This window comes from Amborella trichopoda, chromosome 9 (genome assembly GCF_054954075.1).
Source record: "Amborella trichopoda isolate Santa Cruz 75 chromosome 9, AtrichopodaSantaCruz75HAP2 v2.0, whole genome shotgun sequence".
Lineage (NCBI taxonomy): Eukaryota > Viridiplantae > Streptophyta > Magnoliopsida > Amborellales > Amborellaceae > Amborella > Amborella trichopoda.
In genome coordinates this window covers 52208505-52226126 of record NC_142344.1, presented here as the reverse complement: position 1 = coordinate 52226126, position 17622 = coordinate 52208505, and the positions used below count along the sequence as shown (strand labels likewise).

The following is a 17622-nucleotide window of genomic DNA, read 5'->3' as shown; positions in this document are numbered from 1 at the left end:
TAATCAAGGACTCGACATTGATGATATTCATTGTGGCCTTCACCACTGGATCATATATTATTTGGAAGTAACCATGCCAGGACCAGTACCCATCTTTGACAGGAAGAGGCAGTATTTTATACCACAGATATAAAGTCTATATGATTTCACCATTGCTCTCCCTTGGCATCTCCAAGTACACGTTACAAAAGGTAAACAAATTTTTTAAGTTTTTGCATCTTTCAAGCCAAGAAATGACGAGATAACAAAGGTACCCATAAAGGTATGATATACGATGGATAGGAGCTATTGTTGATGTAAATATATGATATCACTGTTCCAAACACAGCAAGCCTTTCGATAGTCCAGTTTGGACAAGATTAAATATAAATAAATAAGAAACCATTAGCATACTATCTCCTTACAGTCTGCTGCTCTGATGCCTTAGCAGATTGCTCAGTGGTCCTTGGTTCTGCTTCTCCCAATAGTACAGCAGGAACAAATGCTCTGGACAAAATAAACACCAAGAATTCAATTAAAATGTTAAAAGAAAATACATTACAGAAAGCCCTTGCAATCATCAATTTCTACCATGTTCATAAGCAATTGCTAGAAGTTTTAGCTAAGACTAGCTTAATGCCCACCAAACCTGAGATCTGGCAAGCACTCATAAAATGCCTTTGTGTCCTCATCATCCCATATAGGTTCCATAACAGAAGAATCTCTTCCAGCAGCGGGTGATGTTACTTCTTCTCCAGTACTAACTCTAGTTGTGTGAACGTCTTCTGGCATCACTGGAGGGGGCATATCGAGTGCTTCTGCTAAACTGGACGAAAAATCAATCATAAGAAATAGGAAAACAAATGATGTAAGTCCACATTTGTTTATTATCAATAAAACTTATTTATAAACAATAAAACTATAAAGTAGTGAGATCGTTTCTCCTCGTAAACTAAAACAGAAATGTTGTAGACTACCATAACCGCAACCTAGCATCATATGCATAAGCAATTGCAAATATTGTCACATTAGAAATTTCAATATAGGAAATCGTTTTTGGCAATGTTCTAAAGTGCGGGATGCAGTCCCAATGCATTCGGGGGGCCGATGCGGCAATGTGGCTCGATGCGGTCCAAATGCAAAAGCATCAACCCAATGTGATCAATAAATATAAAAAAATTCAAAAAATTTCAAAAAGAAAGGTTAGAGCATGAAAAAGCTATGGAGGTGATTTATGTGATAGTAGGTATTTAATTTATTCATTAACTCCAATATTATCAGTTATCAGAGACTTTGAATCCCCTGTTAGAAGACATTAGAAAGTAGAAACTAGAAACTAGAAACTTGAAAGTAACTTTATAGAAGACATCATATTGTCATAATATATAAACATCCAAAAACTATAATCGCAATTGGAAACTCGGCCCTTGAAACCTAGATAAGTTGATGAATCTATGCTCAAACTTCTTTAAAACAACGTCCAAGCAACAACCCAACCAACAAAGCAAATCTACAATTTTTAGCAAAAACAATTTCCGCCTTCTCTTCGTTTGATGAATGTGGCTGTTTGTGGTGTTTGGGGGGGAGGGGGGGTGGGGGGTACATGGGCACTACTTTCGTCCACGAGCTATTCGGTGCATATGTGCTATGCGGCCACATATGCAGTGGGATGCGGCGAATATGCAAGCACATCCCACCAAAGCGCATATGTGCCCATATGCGATGTGCTTCGAGGGGCATAGCGCATTATGTGGCCACATTTTCAGACAATGGTATTTAGTGAACTTCATTAGGCAATCCATGAATATAATGGAAACCTACAACAGACAAGACATCGATGCCAAAAAGACTCAAGAAGTAGGTCTCCAGCAAGTTCCAATTCAATTTTATGGTATTTGCTGTTATTGAGAAATGCTTCCATCCTAAGCTGAAAAATCAACAAGTAGATCTCAAGCCCATTCTAAGGTCTAATTTAACTTATAGCGTGCTAATAAACTAGAACTCTGGGGTCGGGGTCAGTCACTGACAAAACCGAGTTGACTAGCTGAGTCACTCAGGAAAACTTGCTGAGTTTTTCAATTTCTTAAGTTACACTGCAATGCTACCACATTACAAGAGACCATCTATTTGTCAAATCAACAAAGAAACTCATATTTAGTAGAAAATTCAGACACATTCCGAGTTTGTTATAAAACTCATCGACTTAATGCATCGATCGAAATGATTTTTATTCGGTGATTGATAGAATCTGCTGTTATATATAATTCTGCCATACAAGGTGTAAACACTAATAATTTAGGTTCAACAGATAAACCTAGGAAGACATAATTTATCTAGGAGAATTTCATCATCATCATCATCATTTTAGCCCTTTCTCAATTAATAGAGGTCGGCTACATGAACCCTAGTTCTCCATTCTGCTCTATTAAAAGCCATATCCTCAGTAAGGCCATAAGTCTCCATACCTTTTCGAACTACTTTCTCTTTTTGAGTAAAGTTAACTTTTGTATTGCTAAGAGAAGTTAGATTATAGATATGTGGCAGTCCGAAAGAGCCCTCTAGGCGGGTCTCTCGTTAAATAATAGGTTAGCAGACCTTATACAAAAAATGGGCTTATATACCTGCCCGATTACAAAGGATTTACAATAGGTTCACAAAAAACTTATAGAATTGCCTGATTACAATGAGATGTTCTACGTTGTGTGCCCTCTGTGATCTAGAGCAAAAAAGGAGATGGGCCAAGCGTGGTCTTCTTCTTGGGTCCTAGCCCCATCTTTCGCCAGAAGATAGGCGAACTAGTTGGACGTCCTCCAGATGTGCTTCCATGAGATGACCATATCCCTACAAATGTAAGAAATTTCATCAAAAATCGAAGCTAGGTACCGTGGAGGTGGTGTCGTCCTGATTGCCCAGGAGATAATATTGTGTGCGTCTCCTTCCATTAACAGGAGTGGTCCCCAGGAATGGTTGAAGCTTTTGAGACGCAACAACAGGGCCATGGCTTTAGCATATTGAGAGTCTTTATGGCCTAGAGGCTCAGAATAGGTGAAGAGAATATTGCGATGATTGTCTCTAAAGACACCTCCGGCTCCTGCAGGGCCGGGGTTCCCCAGAGAGCAACCATCAAAGTTGAGCTTGATGGTGCCCTTTGGAGGTGGCAGCCAATTGTTTGGTCATTGCACCTTTCGTGGTTGGTGGTAGAGTATGTTTTCCCATTGGCTGAGATAGGTGTTCGCTGAAATGCCCAAGAAAACCCTGTGGTTGGATGCCCAGAATGTTGCTAGCGAAGTAACCTTGTGGAAAAGTGTTGGTACTTGGAGTTTGTGACCTTGGAATATTCTGGTATTCCTTTCTACCCAGATCACCCACATGGAAGCGACGATGGCGGTCTTCCATAAAGTTTTTTCGGCTTTCGACCAATGTGACGCATATTCCGAGGAAATTAGGGCCTTGACTGTCAGTGGAGTAACCCATTGGAAACCAAATAGCTGCAATAATTGACTCCAAAGGTTGTGAGCTAGCATGCAATAGATGACGAGGTGTCAATTCCCTCCTCGCTCCAACACATGGCACATCTGTTGGGGATTGGAATCCCTCTCTTTTGAAGCTGGTCCACTGTGAGTGCCCGTTGAGAACAAGCAATCCAGTTGAAAGTCTGAACTTTGAAAGGGGCAATTGTTTACCAGACCTTAGAAAGGACAGAGGTAGGATTAAGAGGAAAGGTGGGGCGTTGGATGAGTCTTTTGTAAAACGAGGCCACCGAGAAAGTACCAAAGGGGGCTAGAGTCCATACCATGGAGTCCCTCCCTCATGTAGAGATGAAGATGGAATGTAAAGCTACCGAGAGTGACAGGAAGTGGCTGGTTTCCTTGTCTGAGAGATTTCTTCTGAACGAGGGGTTCCAAACTCTTCGACCTCCTGACAGTACCATTTCCTCTGCGATGGTAGAGTCTTTGTTTGAAGCAAGAGAGTAAAGGGAGGGAAAAAGGTCCCTTAGGGGAGTGTGTCCTAGCCAGAGATCTGACCAGAAGTGCACTCTTGTTCCTTCTCTTGGATAGAATCTGATGAATTTTTTGAACTGTGAGAGGGAGGAGGCGAACAACTTCCACGCTTCTGAAGCTCTACTCTGCTGCCTCCTCTCAGGCACCCAACTCCTTCCAAAATCCTATATTTGTTGTGTACGACCTGAGCCCAGAGGGAGTCTGTCTGAGTGGCTTAGCGCCACCACCATTTACCTAGAAGGACCAGGTTATGTTTTCTAAGCGTCCTAATCATTAGCCCTCCCTACTGTTTGGGTACGCATATCTTGTCCCACGGTATTAGGTGGTATTTGGTTCTCTCGGCCTATCCTGACCAGTTGAAATTCCTCATAAGCTGGTCAAGGAGGTTGGCCACCGAGGTTGGCATGTGGAAAAGAGACATGAGGTAGACCGAAGCATTTGCCAAGGTTGCTTTTATCAAGGTACTACGACTAGCCATAGAGAGGTATCTCCCATTCCGCCCTACTAGACGCCTGTCAACCTTGTCTATCACATGGGACCACTGTCTCTTTTTTGGTTTCCCCAATCCCAAGGGTAGACCAAGGTATGTTGTGGGAAGTTCCTCCACTTTGCATTCCCAATTTGGGATAAGCACTCTGATTTCAGGGAACACTAAAGTGTCATCCGCATATTGCAGATGAGACACTGTTGGGCCTTGGGGATTGCTCTTGAATCCAGTGAGGAGACATTCCTGGTACAAACGGGAGATTGAACGGCTGAAGACTTCTGCTATAATGGTGAACAAGAAAGGAGAGGGTGGATCCCCTTGGCGTAGCCCCATCTAGGATGGGAAGAAACCTTTTGGGGTTCCATTGATGAGAATCGAGAAGTAAGGATGAGAGTAGCAACCTCTCATCCACTTTCTCTAAAGGTCCCGGAATCCCATTCTAGCCATTGACTCGTCCAGTCAACATGGTTGTACGTTGTTTTCCACTCTATCTTGAAGATAAGACTAGGCTTCTTGGACATGTGCCTTGAGTGAAGGCACTCATGTGCTACTAAAGCTCCATCTAAGATTTGCCTATCTTTGATGAAAGTTGTCTGTGACAGTGAGATGATTAAAGGAAGGACTTGTTGTAGCCTTGAGGCCAGAACCTTGGCCAGAATTTTGTAAGAGGAATTGACCAGGCTAATTGGACGAAAGTCCTTTAGTTCCTCTGCCCCTTCAACCTTGGGGACTAAGGCTATGAAAGTGACGTTGATGGCTTTGTGGAGCAGTGTTTTAAAATGCGGGATGCGGCCCTAATGCGGTGGGGGGGCGCGATGAGGCTCGATGCGGCCCGGATGCGGGTGCATCATGATGATGTGGTCAATAAATGTAAAAAAATTCTAAAAATTTTTACAAAATAAGTTAATGCATAGAAAAAAAATATGAAGGTGATATATGTGATAGTAGGCATTTTAGTTTAATGATTAACTTGAAAACTATTAGCTGTCAGAGATTCTATATCCAGTTATCCACCCATATAAGTATTTCCACAAAGCAAGCATATCACACAATTTCTATCTTTGGGATTTTTTAGTTTAGCATATTTCTAAGCCCGATCCTTATTACTAGAAGATTGGGAAGAAGACATTGCCCCAAAAATATGTATAATAGTAATATTGTACAAGAAGGAAAAAACATTTACCGACTCTGTGAAGTACTGCTCGATTTCTTTACAACCTCTGAAACCCACGATTTTTTATCACAAATTCACCCTAACATCTCCAAATCAACAATCAAAGGCATCCAATGAATATCCAAGTATCAAACAACCGCCAAATCGAAGATTTTAATGAAAAAAATTCTGCCTAAATTTTTTTTTACCTCGATTTGATGCAAAAAAAGCCACAAAAGTGGCTGAAAATCTTCGTTTAGGGCCCCTAATACCCTCCCAAACAGTTTCTAACATTTGGATGGTCAAAAAGACCATTTTGCCCCTCCTCGAGGGGCAAAACAGAAAAAAAATTCTACGGACACTGTAGCAGTGAGATGCAGTGCGATGCGGCCTATGCGGGATGCGACTACGATGGGCCTGATGCGGCGCCGCATCTATCAAAAGCGCATATGCGCCTGTTTCTGATGCAGATGCGAGCGCATCCTGCATGATGCGGCCGCATATGCGGTGATGCGGCCACATTTTAAAACACTCTGGTGGAGGATTCCCTGATGGAAGAATTCCTCAAAAAACCTTAAGAAGTTTGGACGGAAGGTTTCCTAGAAAATTTTAAAGGATGCTATGGGAAACCCGTCTTGACTAGGGGCTTTGTCTTTGACTAAGTCATCAATAGCATTTAAGATTTCTTCTTCCGAGAAAGGTCGCCCTAGCTAGAGGGCCCGGTCTTTAAGACAAGTAAAGAAATCAAGAGTCATCCTCGGTCTTGGGCCCGAGGGGGCAGCACATAGGGTCTGGAAGAAATCAAGGATGTCCAACTCGATTTCTTCAAGTTGTATCGAATAGCGATTGTCCACTTTGATTATCGAAATAGTATTGTCTCTTCTGCGACAATTAGCTATCTGGTGAAAGAAGCCCGTATTTTGGTCCCCTGCTTTCAGCCAGTTAACTCTTGACCTCTTGTACCAATACAATTCTTCTTTTTTGAGGATAAAGAAGTACTCCAATTTTGTTTTAGTTCTGAGGTTCGATTTTGTGTTTGTCAGAGGTCTGGCCTCCTCCATACGAGGGATGGACTTACTCCAGGTTTTGAGGGAGGCTTTGAGCAGTTGGATTTTGGTTTGGAGCCTATAACCTGCTCTTCCTGAAACCTGGTCGAAAAAGGAGTTCCACCAAATTAGAATCAGGGTGGGGAGAGACTCCTTTTTCGGACTACTTTCAACCACGTCCTTTTGGGCCTACCCCTTGCCCTTTTCAGTCCTTCCGCATGCACTAACTTGCACCTCCTAACAAGTGTTGTACTTGGCGCTACACATGGCCAACCCAATCTACTCTCTTATTTTAGCGCCTATTGGTGTCATGCCTAAATTATCTCAAATAGATTCATTTCGAATTCTATCCCCTTTTGTCTTGCCACTCACCCATCTCAACATCCTCATCTTCACTACACTCATTCTATAGGTATATTGTTTTTTATCCGCCCACCCCATAGAGGAAAGCTGGTCTAACTGTTGTCCCATACAACTTGCCCTCGAGCCTCATTGGTATACAGCAATCACATAAAATTCCAGTTGCACATCTCCACTTCGCCCACCCAGCTCTAATTCTGTGTGCAACATCTTCCTCGATCTCTCCATTTTCCTGGATTATCAACCCAAAATATCAAAAGTGCAATCTTATTCGTACTTCTTGGCCGTCAATCTTAACAACTTCCTCATCTCTACTCCTATTATTACTAAACTTGCACTCCATATACTCTGTCTTAGTTCGACTAATTTTAAAACCTTTGGATCATAGAGTATACCTCCAAAATTCTAACTTTGTGTTGACGCCGTTTCGGGTCTCATCAATCAAAACTATGTCATCGACGAACAACATGCACCAATGTACCTCATCCTATAGGTGCCTAGTTAAGTCGTCCTTAACTAAGACAAAGAGATATGGGCTTAATGTTGACCCTTGATGTTAATCTATTGTCACTGAAATCTCACTCGTTTCTCCACTAGTTGTTCGTACACTAGTTACCTCACCATCGTACATATCTCTCACCAAGTTGATGTAGAGTCTCAAGACGCCTGTCTTTTCCAACACCCACCAAATCAAATCTCGAGGTATTCTATCATAAGCTTTCTCTAGATCAATAAAGACCATGTGAAGATCTTTTCCCTTTGCCCTAAACTTCTCAATCAATTGCCTAAGTAGAAAAATATCCTCAGTTGTTGACCTTCTTGGCATAAAAGCAAATTGGTTTTAGATACACTCGTTTCATGCCTTAGTCCTTGCTCGATGACTCTCTCCCAAAGCTTCATAGTATGGCTTATAAGCTTGATCCCTCGACAGTTTGCACAATTCTGTATGTCTCCTTTGTTCATGTAAATAGGTATCACAATACTTTTCCTCCATTCGTCTGGCATTTCATTGTTCTCAACACCTTGTTGAATAGCTTCATCAACCAGTCAATGCCTAGTTCCCCCATACACTTCCAAACCTATATTGGGATACTATCCGGTCTTAAAGCCTTTCCTATCTTCACCCTTTTCAAAACTTATTTCGCTCCCGACATCCTAATCCTACGAATGTATCTATGACCTTCGCCGTCACTTGTAACAACAATCTGTTCTACCACTATGTTCCCATTGTGTTCGTTATTTAATAATTTTTGAAAATAAACTCTCCACCTTTCGTTGACTTCATCATCCTTCACCAAGATCCTTTGATCCTGAATCTTAATGCATTTAATATGGTTTAGATCCCTACACTTTTTCTCTATTAATTTTGCTAATTTGAAGATATCTTTTTCACCTTCTCTTGTTCCCAGTTTATTGTATAGATTATCATATGCCTTAAATTTAGTTTTATTTACTATTTGTTTAGCATTTTTCTTAGCATTTTTATATTTTTCTAAGTTTTGATCGTTTCTATTACATTGTCAAGTTTTATAACATGATCGCTTTTTGCTAATGGCCTTTTGAACCTCACTTTGGAGGATTTGCTATCACAATATGAGGCAATTCCAACTTGAAAACAAAATCGATGTTGCTGCTCTACTGCATGTAAACCTTAGGGGGGGAAAAAACACTACTTTATTTGTCTATTTGATAATAAGAAACCACAAAAATCTGAATGACACATTTTAACTAACACTACCATTGGTGGAATCAAGAATGACAACATATCTAAAAGAAGTGGCTACGTTGAATTCAATGGAGTAAAATAAAAAATTCTCTTTTCATTTATTAATGAATCTGAATTCCATTTACAAGTGCCAGAATAACACCCTCAATACAACCTAGGATCTTTACTTTTGTTGCCAAATAGAATAAACAATCTAGGATTTAAAAACAAGCTTCCGCTAACATTTTAAGTACAAGTAATGTTCCTTGACAATTAAATAAAGCAAGTACCGATTTAAAAATAAAAGCGAATAGCATGGAAGACTTACTCGAATTTGCCCAAGTCACCCCTATAGGACTTAGTACCCCACACAGCCGATTTCCTGACCGTGTGCTCTGACCCCATTGGCCTTTCTGAATTTTCTGAGCCATGAAGCTTTTCTTAGGCAATACCTCACAAACTAGGGTTATGAAAACATAACACAATTAAAGTTTTTAGACCCCTTTTGAACCTTTGGAGCAGGCCACTGTGTGACACCTCTCCTCAACCTAACTAGGGCTGGGCGTGCCCCCTTTATGTAACTATAGGGTGATGTGTGACACCCCTAAGAATGCCTATCCAATTATGACTCATCACGAATAATAGGATTTTAGGAAATCTATGAGGTGAGAGAGAATTAAATCTGAGCTATCCATCCCATGAATCAGTTTTCTAAGGGAGGAATCCAGGAATCTTATCCCTTGAATCTTTGATCCATACCAGGATAACACCGATCAATAAAATAATCTTCTAGAACTTCCTTTATATCCAACAAAATTGTAGGAAGTTCAAAATATTTGTCAATACAAACAATATTTTCAAACATCCAACTCCCACAAAATAAGAACATAATATCCTCTCAAAAGGTTTTCTAATTGAACAAACATTTTCAAATTAAAATAAGAAACACAAAGAAGAGAGAAAGGGGGCATGCCCCAAGGGCTCTACACCCAACCCATGTGGGTGTTGGCACACATGGGCTAGACCTATGGGCCCCCATGTGTACCACTCCACCCCTCCAAAGTTTCAAAATTTCACAAACGCACTTTTAACGGTTTTTATTGCTGAAATTAATTCTAAAACTTCTAGAAAAATTTCTAAAATTCACAGAAACATTTATTACACTAAAACAAGAAACGAAAAAAAAAAATCTAGATGTGGACAGGTACCAATTGATAAAAAATAAGTGATTGTCAAGGCACTCCACCTGACCCAATAATCATGGTCCTCGACTACGGTTAGCAATGAGTCGGGTCAGGTCCAAGTCGACCTGGACCTGCCCCAGCCCCAACTCGGGTATGGGGTTTTGGACTCGGATCCAAACCCGATCCGGTTCGGGTCTAAGTCTAGAACCTAACAAAAAAATTTTGAAAAAATAATCAAAAATATAATTCAAATATATATATATATATATATAGAGAGAGAGAGAGAGAGAAAGACACACACACACACACAAACATCATACATATATAGGTAAATCTATCAAAATATTATATATTTCAAAAACTATTATGTGTATATATATATAAATATATATATGTATGTATGTATAAATATATGTATATGTATGTGTGAATATAGATATGTTTGGGTTGGATCCGCGGTCGAATTGGACCCAAACCTGACCCAGATTCGACTCGAGTTTGGGGTTTTGGACCTAGACATGGACCTGAATCGGTTCAACCCGCATGGTCGACCCGACTCGATTGCGACCCTATACTCGACTATCCTCTCAAACCAACCTACGAGACCCATGGCCCACAGTCTCATAAAAGGGCTTTGGCCAATAAATAATGGACCCACAGTCTTGGAATAAGGATTTACAAATGCCCTCCTTAAGAGCAAGTAACATGCACATAATACACTATGGTGTAGGGGCACTCTCTTTATGCACATGTAGACGTATCCCTTTCCAAAGTTGCTTCTCGGTAATGTCGCCGTTATGTGTACAAGCCATGCGAAGTTTGTTGAGGATTTAGCCCTTGCTCTCATAGGCCTACATCCACATATAAGATACCACAAAGTTCTCCTAGCCTACAAACCATCCCTAAGCATCTTTCTGACCTCAACAAAGGTACCCTCTAAAAACCCTTTTCGGTAGTGCCACATCCCCAGGTGTAAGGGTTTTGGATATAACCAGAGTTATAATCGCCTGACCCTAGGTCATCAACTAACATACACACACTCCCACTGAAGTGTATAAACTACTATAATTTTTATTTACATGCTCTCACGGCCTTCAAAGGCCACAAAAACCCCAACAAGATTTTCATCGAAATAAACAGTCCAAGTGAATCATGGATACTGCAACAAACACATAGATCTTGAGATTTTAGAAATGCAAGCCAAATCATCAAACCTAAGGTCTCCTTCACAAAAGAATTCACTGCCAGAACTCTTAACCATCCCATTGAATTTTGGTATAGGATAAAATAACATAAACATAAGGTAGCATCCCAGCACACAAATTCCCAACCTCACTATAAATCATGACTACCAAGAGAAACCATAACATTTTGGAGAAGATAAATCAAATAAAAACTACCTAACTCCACACACATATACAAGCCTCAACGTGTGGGCTTCTGAACTATGTAAGCCTACTTGAGAAACAAGTGATGTACGTATTTACAAGTGAAACTTTGCTCAAGTAACTTTGGCACCCGACAAATATACACCACATAAACTGTGGAAAAAAATGAAAATTACTGATATACTACCACATACAAGCGAAGAACTATGAAACATATGAACATCAAACACAATCTAGATTGATCAACACTGATGGCTTATATGGGCAATAATCAGCTCTACAATATCTGGCAAGGAGGATGATGACTTTCAAACTAACATATGGTGCAAAAAAATTTAAATATATAAAAAGAAACACATAATTCATTCATTTTCCAGATAAAAACTGAGTCATAGAAGCCTATAATCAAGGATCAGTTACAAAGATTAACCATTAAATGCAGTATATCATAAGTAAATAAGAACAAGTAATTCTGCACCATAAGTAACAAATACAACAGCAGAATCACTGGAAAGTAGCTAATCAACTTATCAATGCCGTGAAGTTCATTTTCCTTTTTAAAAGTTAAAAAAATACATTGTAGACATTAGATTGATGCATTAATAATCCCAAACACTCCTGATATAGTAATATCAGTTGGACCAAATGGAGAAATAAAATTATCTTCCATTCATTATCAAAAATAAAATAAAATTATCTTCCATTTCCATGTCAAGACAATTTCTAATTGCTAGAGCCAAAACTACATAGAAACAAAAATGATAAAACCATCATTAAGATGGAACTGAGGATTTCTTTATTTCGGATGGAAACAGTTGTTTTAAAAGCATTACCAAAGCAAGGCAACTCTTCTAACTAATTTCTGATGTATGTAGAAGGCAATTTTTCATCAATCATAAAAGAATAGGGCAGCATAGTCGTAAATTTATACATGGATTGCAATGTATCATAACTTCACAAAACGATTCAAAGCTAAAGAGTACTAAGAAACATACGAGGAGACACCGCGAAACAGGTGATCGTAAGATTTCCGAAGCTTTTCATACGCATTCACATTTTCATCGCAGAGTTCCCCCTTCGCATTCAAAATCTTAGCATTTTCGTGTTCCATCTGCCGAAGTGACTGTTCAATGTAGCATACAAATCAGGGAAGAGGTCAGTGTATACAATCAAGCTCAATTTTTAAAACCTATCCACAAATCCCAACACAAACGAATAAACACCATATGAAATCAAGGAATGAAAACTCGGTATCTGCTAAAATTCCTGAGATCTGCATAAGGATCATGGATGGGAATAAAATTTATGAACGTAAGGAGTAAAATTGTGGATTCTTACATTATGCTCAGCCTGTAGGAGATCAGCTGCAGCATCATAATACGAGAAGACTGCTTTCCTCAAGATCTTCTTTTGATCTGCTGTAATATTAAGGTCTTTGAAGAACTGCAAAAAGTGTAGCACGCAGTTATTTCTCAAAATAAACAAAAAGGTGCAGCACACAGTGATGCTTCGTACATCATAAACTAATGGTCGTAGCATCACTAGAGACAAACCATAGGAATCATTAACGTAATAAAAGAAGGACAAAAATGTGGAGGAACACCAAGAACATATCTATCTATGGGAGAATAATAAGAGCGGGACTTCTAGAATTCTCCCCACCTTAGTTTTCACTCTTAATTTCCTATACTCACTCCTCCCTCTAAATTATCATACCTAAAAATTTATTTACTTAAATATCTCTTCGATTTGCTATCCAAATTAAATAATAAAGTTGACAAAAAGAAATACGTACCTCGGATTAAAATAAATCAAAATTTAATAAAAATAATATGTTTTTCTTTTCTAAATGTTGAAAAGAATGAGTGAGTGGAAAGAAAGGACAAGAAAAAGGAGCAAACATAAAAACAAAACTTCGTAAAAATTCAGGAAGTACTTTTATATGCTGATGATTGTTACCAAAAATTAGAATTTCCAATAGTATTTAGCTTAACTTAAAAAAATTGAAAAAAAATGAAAAACGTTCGAACAAAAAATTAAACATGTAGAAATAACATTAATTAATGAAAGTTGAAATAAAATTAAAAATTAGTTTCTCACTTACAGGTCGTTTGGATCCTGTAACATGCAAAAGCTAGTTGCATATCCAGGATATGAGCCATTAAAGCCATTTGGCTCAGTATTAAGGTTTTGCATACCCTTAGAAAGGCTCAAAACACGGATATGCTCTTTCCAAAGAAAAGTTGGAATGAGTATATCCACTAGTGCAACAAAACGAGCTTTTACTCATTGGGTTGCACATTGCCCATTAGCTTCTTTTTTCTCTCTTTTTCTCTCTTTATCTTCCCCTCTCTATCCTCCATTGTTGCAAGTGAAAGGTCCATAGTTGTTGGAGGCATGAGCTGGATCGGTTCGGGATTCGCCGAACCGCCCTACAGTGGAAGCTCCCTGGGGTTAGAATCGGCGTCCGTACAATGAACAAGACAAGGAGTGAGATCCTTATGTTTATGGGAGCGAGATCCAATGCCAGTGGGTTCGATGTTTTGACTAACAGGAATCTAAGCTCCACTATACAAAAAAATGAGGTAAGTAGAGCTAGAACAAGTTCCTTTGGTTAAGGAATCGAGGTTTCAAGTATGTCATATAACGGGGTTCCTCCTGTTCTAATATTGATATTCCTAAATTATAAGAATCAAGGTTCTCAGCTAATTGGCCCCGAGGTCTACAAGTGCCATTTACCAAGAATCTCTTATCAAGTGCCCCCCGCCCTTAACAATGGATTTATTTATTTTTGCGTGAATAACAACGGATTAATTATGTAGCTCTATAAGTCGGTCTTTCTTATGACTGCTACATCTTCAAGCCATGACACAAGAGTCATCTTCTTCAAATGCAGTCTCCAATGTTTCTCAAAGGCTGGCTCTCCGAAGGGCCAAGAGAAAAAGATGAACCTCTCTCTCTCTCTCTCTCTCTCTCTCTCTCTCTCTCTCTCTCTCTCTCTCTCTCTCTCTCTCTCTGACTAATGTCAAAGAAGCTTTTCAAAGCTTGAAATGAAAGCATATACTCTCGTCTCACAATGGTAATCAGATTTAAGACTCTAAAACAATAGGATATCATAAATATAAGATTTAAATGAAATATATATTCTTACAAAGAAGGTCAGTCAAACCGTCTTTTTTATTTTTTTTCAAAATTGCCCCACGATTGAATTTTTTTTATTTTTTAGTTTTTTCTTTAATAGGCCAGTGCCTTAAAGTTTGGGGCACTTCCCTACTAATGAAAACACTAAAAAAAAACTTCAAAAAAAATTTAAAATTTGGTTTGATTGAGGGGCAATTTTGAAAAAAAGAAAAGGCCGGTTAAGCGAACTTTCTAATTTCCACCTATAAACGGAGCATTTTGTATGTTACCTAATATTTTAGGATCCGTACGTAAGTCACTCCCCCCCCCCCCCCCCCCCCCCCAACACACAAAAAATCCCTTTTTCTATAGTTTTGTTCATGGGTTTTTATTTCCTTGAAATTGGTCATTTTCTAGAAACATTTTGGTAAATCTATAAATTTAAGACATGGATTTGCATTCGTACTGATGGTAGTCCATATTGGCGGGGCTTGGTATTTAAAATTGATACAATTCATGCCTGGGTCTGACGATATTGATGTTCTAAGAGGCTGGTGTCTATATTTTCTCCATACGGATGCTAATGAGGTGATCATAAAATAGTAAGCAATACGCAATTGTTTCCATTGCCTGATGATCAATGAAGCTAGAACCGAAGCTAAACATTATTGCAAATTTTTTACTATTTAATTCACATGAAAGACCACTCAATGTTCCCATTGAAGAAAGCCTCACAGAGTTTTAGCAAGATTATTAGCTTTACATCATAAGAAACGTTTATTAATGTGTTTTAGCAAGATTATTAGTGTTATATAATATGGAACTTTTATTGCTAATGATTTTTCTCAAAGCTCCTTACAAATGATTGGATACTTGGGACAAACAATGTCTTCTCATTATTTAGTGTTCATCGGATGTTGACCAGGCGTCTATAGAACATGAGATGAATGTTAATAGTAGGTCAAATGACTTATCGGTGCAACATTTTGTTTTGTCTACAGTCCAAAATCTACAAGAAGCAAATGAACACTTCTGAAACATCCATCAAGAGAATACATCAGCACCATATTATGATCTCAATGATAAAGGGCTCAATAAAAGGGGGAGGAGGAGCATGATAATATCTGTTTAGTTGTGCTTGCTGTTGTGATGTCAATGCAGACAAGATGGGCATGACAAAGTATGTTTTATTAGTACATGTTTTTGGACACTTATCGTATCATTTCTAAGAAGACATGATCTTATGGTGGTATGCATAATTAGTTGGTGCTATTTATTATCCCATATATATCGCTCCATGAGAGACAGACCATTTTAAGATTAAATTGATATATTAGAGATATATCAATATCTAATCAACATTATCTCAATATCCAATACGCATTTTTATGATAGGAAAGAAGAGACAGAAAATGTAACAATTGATAAAATGGTCCAACCTACGATTTGAATCGTCCATTTTGTAAAATACGTTACAAGTGGATTATTTGTACTGTTGACCTGCTTTAACATGAAACTGGCAAATCCAGGTTTTAAAAATAAATGACTCAAACATGATTTACATTTATATCGCTGGCTCCAACCAGAAGCTAACTACAAAGCAATGTCCTCGTGTGCAGGATTTGCTTATCCTAGGATCTCTCTACCTATACCATAAGAGTCAAATCCAGCATTTGCATATGAGAGGGTCCAAACAACCCCACCAAGTTAAATCTTCTAAAACTATTTCCATCCATCCTGTTAGTAGGAGCATCATGTGACAGTACACACGTGCCATTAACTAGTTGCATAGGAAAAAAAATGCCATTCATTTGTGACAAACAAACCCACCCATACATTTTCTTTACCCCATCAAAGGAGACATGATCTTAACCACATTTTACACATACATATTCCTATTGCTTCACAAAACAACTCAGTTCCGATTCCGAGCAAATTAGATCATAATTACCCAAAGCGATTGGGAAACCGAATCAATTTAGGAATCGAAAACATGGAATCGCTGCCTGCTGGAAGTTTCATGTTTTCGGAATTGACGTCCGCGTAAGAGGAATCATGCGAAACAAGATCCCTACTTTTCGGAATCAAGATTCGACCAAAATAGAATCGATATCCTACATAGATGGAATGAAGACTCCTAGCTTTTTGGATTTGAGTTTCTGAACCTAGTTGGAATTGACCAATATGGAATCGAGATTATTCTTTCATTCATGGCATCGAGATTCCAACATCTCTGGAATCGAGAGGGAACCAAGAGGGAAATAATACATGTCTCAATGCCATTCGTTGATCGACATGCCATACATGTAAGTTAACATTATTTGTATTTCATTATTTCTAACATCTTAGAGTTGCAAACTCTCCATTGGATCAATGCAATGCATAATTAAAGAATTAAGTAGAGAACATAGACCACCACTTTGGTTTCTATTGGTCATTTCATGCCAAAAAAGATGATTAACACCTTGTAGCTTGAAATTGAGTCTCGTTAGAGTAGTTTGATGCCTTGAAAACTTCTAAACACCACTTCCCAGAAAAAGCCAAAAAAACAAACAGGGAGGAGAATTGGTAGAATTCCGGTAAATGTGAAAACCAATTTCAACAAGTGTAGAATTGAGATTCACCAATTATAGAGTCGAGAATCAGTAAATATTGGAAACGAGATTCTATAAGTGTTGGAATCAAGATTTCTTAAATAGGACTCTAGAATCCTAAAATAAGGATCGAGAATCTAGACATCAAAGAATCGAGTTCCAAGAAGATTCCTAGCCAGAATCAAAGAACCAGGGTCGGATTGTGACCTTCGGTGAGAGATTCAGCTAGTAGGCATACATACAAAAGATGAAATATGCATTCTAGCCATATCCAGGACCATGAGCCCATAAGCCGTCAAAATACAAAGATAGAATTCAGGATTTCCATATAATAACCAGCCATTAAACTCATGGGAGATAGGATTGTTCAAAGGATGAACCACCAAGCAACCATGCTAAGCAGAAAAGTCTAATTCAAGAATCTTAATAACAAAAAATGAATTAAGTATACGAAAATGATTGTCAATCAACGGAGCCATGAACTTGACTTTCATAGCTCAGGTGCCAAGAAAGAAGGGGCGGAGATACTAATGACTTACAGCCAATTAACTTGTTGGGCAGTGTGTAAAAACTAAGGTGTTATCAGCAAGGCTTCATGAATTCTT

At 38.7% G+C, this 17622-nt stretch overlaps 1 protein-coding gene across 4 annotated transcripts in view; it reads right to left on the bottom strand.

The window, feature by feature from the left end:
• LOC18441596 (regulator of nonsense transcripts UPF2) overlaps positions 1-17622 on the bottom strand; it is a 49875-nt gene that overhangs the window by 23073 nt on the left and 9180 nt on the right. For all 4 annotated transcript variants that reach the window (XM_020671858.2, XM_020671857.2, XM_088846132.1 and 1 more), the window contains 4 exons: positions 12642-12746; positions 12299-12426; positions 629-805; positions 405-486 (listed from right to left, as the gene is read on the bottom strand). In XM_020671858.2, coding sequence (XP_020527517.2) covers positions 405-486; positions 629-805; positions 12299-12426; positions 12642-12746 — 492 coding nt within the window. The remainder of the gene's footprint in view (positions 1-404; positions 487-628; positions 806-12298; positions 12427-12641; positions 12747-17622) is intronic.